General features: G+C 41.1%; 1 protein-coding gene across 1 annotated transcript in view; it reads right to left on the bottom strand.

Annotated features, from left to right (window-relative positions):
• The window catches only part of ZMIZ2 (zinc finger MIZ-type containing 2), a gene marked incomplete in the record, with an annotated part of 136,043 nt that overhangs the window by 84,484 nt on the left and 42,271 nt on the right, over positions 1-9,288 (bottom strand). Inside the window, 3 exon segments of the mRNA XM_053718146.1 lie at positions 1,216-1,418; positions 1,593-1,707; positions 2,327-2,400. Of these exon segments, the coding sequence (XP_053574121.1) occupies positions 1,216-1,418; positions 1,593-1,707; positions 2,327-2,376 (368 nt within the window).

The following is a 9,288-nucleotide window of genomic DNA, read 5'->3' as shown; positions in this document are numbered from 1 at the left end:
AATAGCCAGTGGATCTTAGTTACGCCTGCTAAGATCATAGAAAAAAACGCAGGCAGTTTCTTCTTCCAAATACTGCCTGAGATAGAAAAACAGCACACTCCGGTGCCATTTAAAATAAACTTTTGATTGAAGAATAGTTAAGTAAAAACTCCAGCTCCTCTCGCGACCTCCTTTGTTGAGGGTTGCAAGAGAATGACTGGATATGACATGTGAGGGGAGGAGCTATATAGCAGCTCTGCTTGGGTGATCCTCTTGCAACTTCCTGTTGGGAAGGAGAATATATCCCATAAGTAATGGATGACCCGTGGACTGAACACACTTAAACAAGAGAAAAAGGTCTGGGGCTGTTTTTCAGGGTTTGGGCTTGGCTGCTTAGTTCCAGTAAAGGGTCATCTCAATGTGACAGGATACAAAGTACTTTAAGCAACTGGGTGCTTCCAACTATGTGACAAGAGTTTGAGGAAGGCCCTTTTCTGTTCCAGCATGACTGTGCCTTTTTGCACAAAGTGATGTACATGAAGACATGGTTTGAAGAGTGTGGTCTAGTAGTGGAACTAGAGTGGCTTACAGAGCTGTAACCTAAACCCCACTGAATTTTGGGATGAATTGGAATGCTGCTTGCGAGTGAGACCTCGTCACAGATCAGTGCCTGACCTTACAAATCCTCTTTTGGCTGAATGGACACCAATTCCCAAAATCTTGTGCAAAGCCATCCCAGAAGAGTTGTAGCTGTTGTAGCCACAAAGGAGGTCCACTCCATATTAATGTCCATTGTTTTGGAATGTGATGTCCAATAAGCTCATATTGGTGTGATGGTCAGGTGTCCACATACTTTTTTTGCCATATAGCGTAATTATGTAAAATAAATGAATACATTTATAGATACATAGTTCCACATAGTTTTGGAAGACTGTAGACACAACATTCAATTTTTATTATTTATTTTTATTTTTTTTATTTTTAGGCAACTCATTTAAAAGTAAACTCCCATTTTCTCACTCGTTCCTTTAGACTTTTTTTTTCTCCTCCACCTTGGTGTTCCCTTCCCACTTCTCTCTCCGCCACCAACTCTTTGCACATAATGGGGCCCCTATTCTTCCCTCCCTCCTCAAAACAAAAATCAGAACAAGTAACATCAAACATAAAGAGAGCGGAAAAAAAAAAAAAAAAAGAGAAAATGTTGCGTCTAACATAATTTATTGACCGGGATTGTACCTGTTAGAATATGCAGTGCCACCTGGATAACCGCCTCGCCCATATACATTTTGTTGCAGATAATTCTTCCCAGCTCCACCCTCAGGAAACCCTTGTTGGCCAATGAACTGAGGGCTATTCATGCCCCCACCGTTGCCTGAAAGGCCTGGCATGACTCCGCCCCCAGTGGGGCCACCGCTGGGCACCATAGGATTCCCAGGAACCTGCATGACAAAAAAGGTTATATGAAGTAACAATGAATTAGTATAAAGATGCTTATAGCTCTGCAATAGCTGAAGTTTACACTGAAAGATTTAAACAGAATAATATTTCAGATTTATGGCAAGGGATTGGTTAATACAGATTCTCCACTGGCTCCACCTATAACATCACATTACCTGGCTCTGCGACGTATTGCTCAGACCCCAGACAGTGGTTACCACGGAGAGAGATCCTGCACCCTGATTGGTGCTCTGTTGCCAAGGAACAGACTCGTATGCAAATGAACCATCACTGTTTAGGACAAGATGGGAGGGAGTCAGTTTTGTGTGCACAAATAGCAACGAGAGAGAGAGTGTAGACAATTTTATCTAGGAGTTTCATTTTGTACAGAGGGAAATAAAAGAGAATATGCATGAACAGTTGTGTAAGATATCCAAAGCATTTATACTTAAGAAATACAGTGTCTAGCTAAACCAAAGAGGAAAAATAAAATATTAAGGAAGCAGCTCAGAATAAAATATAATAGAGAGGTGTTGTAGAGACAGAAATCTGTGTGAAGAATAAGGCAGATTATAAAAAAAAAAAAAAAAAAAAGTAGGTATGGGAATTATAGAGACATGAAACCCAAAACATTTTTTTTCATGATTTAGATAGAGTATAATTTTGAACAAATTTTCAATTTACATTTATTTTCTAATCTGCTTTATTCTCTTGGTATCCTTTCTTGAAGGAGCAGCAATGCACTACCGGGAACTATCTAAATGCACTGGTTGAGCCAATAACACAAAGCATATATGTGCAGCCACCAATCAGCAGATCCTGAGCCTACATAGGTACCATTTTTCAACAAAGGATACCAAGAGAACAAAAAACAAAAATTAGATCATTTAAGCCAAATACAAACGCTCACCTGTGCCCTGTGCCCGGGTGTGATGGTTTCATGGGGTTTATGGAGTTCATTTGCAGGTGACTATATGTGAATGGCTGTAGAAAGAAAGATACAGCAGTATAAATGACATTTCTCAATAATTGCTGCTATTCACGTAATAACCTTCTACACTACTCAGTTACTTCCGCTCACATCTTGCTCTGCAGCCATTTGTTTCACTATTTCTAACCACATATGGCTGTCATTTGATTCCTCAGAGTTCCCTGTTCATGCTTTATTGACCCCCCACGCACACAGCTATCAGTAGGCTGTCATTCTGTTCGGCAACTACCACTTTTATTGCAGTACGGACCACACAACTTGTACTGATCATAAATAAATGAGTGTAATTAAATCATGAAGGAAAGCAGTTACATGGCTAAAGTATTTTAATTTTGTAACAAGGGTTAACAGTGCTTGCGTGCCCCTCTCCCTCCCCTGGTCACATGACCGCATAAGCAGTACACAGGACGTGGAAGTTGGCACACTGCCCGCATCTGGCACCAGTTACACATTACATAGCTTCCCTGACAAGGGCTGCAAACGGCTCAACAGAGCGGGGACACATGAAAACCCTCCGTATGAACCACCAATCCCACATGCTTACTACCTATTCTCTCCTAGAAACAGAATTATTTCTATTTAGTAAAGAACAAAAATGCTCTGGTATGGCTACCACAATTCAACATAATGTAATGGACATTGTAGTTTAAATATAAATATATATATATATATATATATATATATATATATATATATATATATATATATATATACATATATACATACACATATATACATATATATATATACATATATATATACACACACATCTATCTCTATATCTATCTATCAGTATTCTTAAACATTGAGAGATAGAGCACTCTAAACAAATATCGCAAACAAAATAAAATTCTTAAAGAAAAAGGAGCAGTAGAGGTGTTTAGGAGACAGAGCAACATGGCCTGCTAAAATTAACCCTTTCCTGCCGGGGTTAAAGTGTCTACATCGGAACTGTTCCGATGTAGACAAATTGAAATCACGCGATCGTGCACACAATCGCAAGATTTTTAATCATTGGATCGGGTCTGCGGGGCATCCCTATAATCCTAGGAACGCCCTCCAGACCGCGATCAAATCCAGGAAGCGCAGTAGGCTTCAGGACAGCTGTTGGCTAGGACGTTCTATTCCGTCATAACTGTGTTAAAGGGTTAAAAAAACACAAAACGCAACATAATAATGATAATAATACAGTGGTATGTATACCTGCTGGGCAGTGCATTTGGTATTGGCTGGAAGAAGAACTATACAAATCATTATTGACCCCAAAAAAGTATAACAAATCAAAAGAATCAGAAATTCACACTGTTTTATATCCAGATAACTACCTAAGTGCCAGAAACATACTAACATTAAAGAGGAAATAATTTTAACCCTTTCTGCCGTAAGGACGTTCCATGCCATCCTAACTGCACTGGGCTTTAGCGGCTTGGTAAATGGGATTGCGGGATGGACGGCGTCATAAACACTCCCCCTTGACCCAATCCCATCAATCCCATCACGCGATTGCATGAACCATTGCTTGATTTCAATTTTTACTTATTTGTTTACATCTGAACTTTGGATGTGTCTGTCCAACACACACACAAAAAATATGCATCCTTCCCAAAATCTTCTCCCCCTCCCTGTTACACCCCCTACCCTCACTAACCCACCCTCTTTCCTGCACCACACACTGAATACCCCCAATTCCAAGCATAGAAGTCCCCTCCTCCGTCAAGGCATGCCCCCCCCCCCACTTATTTAACATATTCAGTGTAACCTGCAAAGCCATTTCTGCCTCTGAACACACATATACATTCATATGTCTGTATGTATAATTAATATATATATATATATATATATATATATATATATATATATATATATATATATATATATATATATATATATATATATATATATATATATATATATATATATATATATATATACACACACACACACATACACACACACATACGTGTATAAAAATAACTTGATATATACACCATTGCTTCTGTTCACACATGCATCAATATCAAACATTACAATACTAGTTAGTGCGCAAACAATGCTTTAGTATTATTTGTGTACAGACTTGTAAGGACAACAACTCCTACACCTCTACTAGTGACATGGACATGCTTCCACAGGCACAAAAAAAAAATATATCAAAAAACGCAAAGCTTTATCATGCATGAAAAACAAACAAAACAATTAATACAAGTTTTTTATTGAAATCTAGAGAAGTTATAATGCTGAGTATATATATATATATATATATATATATATATATATATATATATATATATATATATATATATATATATATATATATATATATATATATATATATACACACACATCTATATCTCTCAATCACACACACACTGTATATTATTATACCTCTTTATGAAGCACCAACATATTCCGCAGCGCTGTCCATGTGTATTACATTAGAAAATCAATCACTACATACTCCATCTAGATTCATAACAATCCAGTGCAAGAAATCAAAAATTAAGATATTATTCCGAGCCATAGATGCTAATTGTTTTAATTTACATTTTTCCGAATTTTCTAAATACATTTAAAATCGAGAGAGAGGAAAAAATATTCTATGTTAAATTAAGGAGTAAAAAACATAATTTATGCTTACCTGATAAATTCCTTTCTTCTGTAGTGTGATCAGTCCACGGGTCATCATTACTTCTGGGATATTACTCCTCCCCAACAGGAAGTGCAAGAGGATTCACCCAGCAGAGCTGCATATAGCTCCTCCCCTCTACGTCACTCCCAGTCATTCGACCAAGGACCAACGAGAAAGGAAAAGCCAAGGGTGAAGTGGTGACTGGAGTATAAATTAAAAAATATTTACCTGCCTTAAAAACAGGGCGGGCCGTGGACTGATCACACTACAGAAGAAAGGAATTTATCAGGTAAGCATAAATTATGTTTTCTTCTGTTAAGTGTGATCAGTCCACGGGTCATCATTACTTCTGGGATACCAATACCAAAGCAAAAGTACACGGATGACGGGAGGGATAGGCAGGCTCTTTATACAGAAGGAACCACTGCCTGAAGAACCTTTCTCCCAAAAATAGCCTCCGATGAAGCAAAAGTGTCAAATTTGTAAAATTTGGAAAAAGTATGAAGCGAAGACCAAGTTGCAGCCTTGCAAATCTGTTCAACAGAGGCCTCATTCTTGAAGGCCCAAGTGGAAGCCACAGCTCTAGTAGAATGAGCTGTAATTCTTTCAGGAGGCTGCTGTCCAGCAGTCTCATAAGCTAAACGAATTATGCTACGAAGCCAAAAAGAAAGAGAGGTAGCGGAAGCTTTTTGACCTCTCCTCTGCCCAGAGTAAATGACAAACAGAGAAGACGTTTGTCGAAATTCCTTAGTTGCCTGTAAGTAAAATTTTAGAGCACGGACTACATCCAGGTTGTGCAGTAGACGTTCCTTCTTTGAAGAAGGATTTGGGCATAAAGAAGGAACAACAATCTCTTGATTGATATTCCTGTTAGTAACTACCTTAGGTAAGAACCCAGGTTTAGTACGCAGGACTACCTTATCCGAATGAAAAATCAAATAAGGAGAATCACAATGTAAGGCTGATAATTCAGAGACTCTTCGAGCCGAGGAAATAGCCATTAAAAATAGAACTTTCCAAGATAACAACTTTATATCAATGGAATGAAGGGGTTCAAACGGAACGCCCTGAAAAACATTAAGAACAAGGTTTAAACTCCATGGTGGAGCAACAGTTTTAAACACAGGCTTAATCCTGGTCAAAGCCTGACAAAAAGCCTGGACGTCAGGAACTTCTGACAGACGTTTGTGTAACAGAATGGACAGAGCTGAGATCTGTCCCTTTAATGAACTAGCAGATAAACCCTTTCCTAAACCTTCTTGTAGAAAAGACAATATCCTAGGAATCCTAACCTTACTCCAAGAGTAACCTTTGGATTCACACCAATATAGGTATTTACGCCATATCTTATGGTAAATCTTTCTGGTAACAGGTTTCCTAGCCTGTATTAAGGTATCAATAACTGACTCAGAAAACCCACGTCTTGATAAAATCAAGCGTTCAATTTCCAAGCAGTCAGCTTCAGAGAAGTTAGATTTTGATGTTTGAAGGGACCCTGTATCAGAAGGTCCTGTTTCAGAGGTAGAGACCAAGGTGGACAGGATGACATGTCCACCAGGTCTGCATACCAAGTCCTGCGTGGCCACGCAGGTGCTATTAGAATCACTGATGCTCTCTCTTGTTTGATTCTGGCAATCAATCGCGGAAGCAACGGGAAGGGTGGAAACACGTAAGCCATCCTGAAGTCCCAAGGTGCTGTCAGAGCATCTATCAGGACTGCTCCTGGATCCCTGGATCTGGACCCGTAACGAGGAAGCTTGGCGTTCTGTCGAGACGCCATGAGATCTATCTCTGGTTTGCCCCAACGTCGAAGTATTTGGGCAAAGACCTCCGGATGAAGTTCCCACTCCCCCGGATGAAAAGTCTGACGACTTAAGAAATCCGCCTCCCAGTTCTCCACTCCCGGGATGTGGATTGCTGACAGGTGGCAAGAGTGAGACTCTGCCCAGAGAATTATCTTTGATACTTCCATCATAGCTAGGGAGCTTCTTGTCCCTCCCTGATGGTTGATGTAAGCTACAGTCGTGATGTTGTCCGACTGAAACCTGATGAACCCCCGAGTTGTCAACTGGGGCCAAGCCAGGAGGGCATTGAGAACTGCTCTCAATTCCAGAATGTTTATTGGCAGGAGACTCTCCTCCTGACTCCATTGTCCCTGAGCCTTCAGAGAATTCCAGACGGCACCCCAACCTAGAAGGCTGGCGTCTGTTGTTACAATTGTCCAGTCTGGTCTGCTGAATGGCATCCCCCTGGACAGATGTGGCCGAGAAAGCCACCATAGAAGAGAATTTCAGGTCTCTTGATCCAGATTCAGAGAAGGGGATAAGTCTGAGTAATCCCCATTCCACTGACTTAGCATGCACAGTTGCAGTGGTCTGAGGTGTAAGCGTGCAAAGGGTACTATGTCCATTGCCGCTACCATTAAGCCGATTACCTCCATGCATTGAGCCACTGACGGGTGTTGAATGGAATGAAGGGTGCGGCAAGCACTTTGAAGTCTTGTTAGCCTGTCCTCTGTCAGGTAAATCTTCATTTCTACAGAATCTATAAGAGTCCCCAGGAAGGGAACTCTTGTGAGTGGAACAAGTGAACTTTTCTTTTCGTTCACCTTCCATCCATGTGAACTTAGAAATGCCAGCACTAACTCTGTATGAGACTTGGCAGTTTGAAAGCTTGAAGCTTGTATCAGAATGTCGTCTAGGTATGGAGCTACCGAGATTCCCCGCGGTCTTAGTACCGCCAGAAGAGCACCCAGAACCTTTGTGAAGATTCTTGGAGCTGTAGCCAATCCGAATGGAAGAGCCACAAACTGGTAATGCCTGTCTAGGAAGGCAAACCTTAGGTACCGATAATGATCTTTGTGAATCGGTATGTGAAGGTAAGTATCTTTTAAATCTACAGTGGTCATGTACTGACCCTCTTGGATCATAGGTAAAATTGTCCGAATAGTCTCCATCTTGAACGATGGAACTCTTAGGAATTTGTTTAGGATCTTTAAGTCCAGGATTGGTCTGAAAGTTCCCTCTTTTTTGGGAACCACAAACAGATTTGAGTAAAACCCCTGTCCCTGTTCCGATCGTGGAACTGGATGGATTACTCCCATTAACAAGAGCTCTTGTACGCAGCGTAGAAACGCCTCTTTCTTTGTCTGGATTGTTGACAATCTTGACAGATGAAATCTCTCTCTTGGAGGAGAGTATTTGAAGTCCAGAAGGTATCCCTGAGATATTATCTCTAGCGCCCAGGGATCCTGAACATCTCTTGCCCAAGCCTGGGCGAAGAGAGAAAGTCTGCCCCCCACTAGATCCGATCCCGGATCGGGGGCCCTCAATTCATGCTGTCTTAGGGGCAGCAGCAGGTTTCCTAGTCTGCTTGCCCTTGTTCCAGGACTGGTTAGGTTTCCAGCCTTGTCTGTAGCGAGCAACAGCTCCTTCCTGTTTTGGTGCAGAGGAAGTTGATGCTGCTCCAGCTTTGAAATTACGAAAGGAACGAAAATTAGACTGTCTAGTCTTGGCTTTGGCTTTGTCCTGAGGCAGGGCATGGCCTTTACCTCCTGTAATGTCAGCGATAATCTCTTTCAACCCGGGCCCGAATAAGGTCTGCCCTTTGAAAGGTATATTAAGCAATTTAGACTTAGAAGTAACATCAGCTGACCAGGATTTTAGCCACAGCGCCCTGCGTGCCTGAATGGCGAATCCTGAATTCTTCGCCGTAAGTTTAGTAAGAGGTACTACGGCCTCCGAAATGAATGAATTAGCTAGTTTAAGGACTCTAAGCCTGTCCGTAATGTCGTCCAGAGTAGCTGAACCAATGTTCTCTTCCAGAGACTCAATCCAGAATGCCGCTGCAGCCGTGATCGGCGCAATGCATGCAAGGGGTTGCAATATAAAACCTTGTTGAACAAACATTTTCTTAAGGTAACCCTCTAATTTTTTATCCATTGGATCTGAAAAAGCACAGCTATCCTCCACCGGGATAGTGGTACGCTTAGCTAAGGTAGAAACTGCTCCCTCCACCTTAGGGACCGTTTGCCATAAGTCCCTTGTGGTGGCGTCTATTGGAAACATTTTTCTAAATATCGGAGGGGGTGAGAACGGCACACCGGGTCTATCCCACTCCTTAGTAACAATTTCAGTAAGTCTCTTAGGTATAGGAAAAACCTCAGTACTCGTCGGTACCGCAAAATATTTATCCAACCTACACATTTTCTCTGGTATTGCAACTGTGTTACAATCATTCAGAGCCGCTAACA

This window comes from Bombina bombina, chromosome 6 (genome assembly GCF_027579735.1).
Source record: "Bombina bombina isolate aBomBom1 chromosome 6, aBomBom1.pri, whole genome shotgun sequence".
In the NCBI taxonomy this organism is placed as follows: Eukaryota; Metazoa; Chordata; class Amphibia; order Anura; family Bombinatoridae; genus Bombina; species Bombina bombina.
Note: the sequence above shows the minus strand (reverse complement) of the source record. Positions and strands in the feature narration are given on the sequence as shown.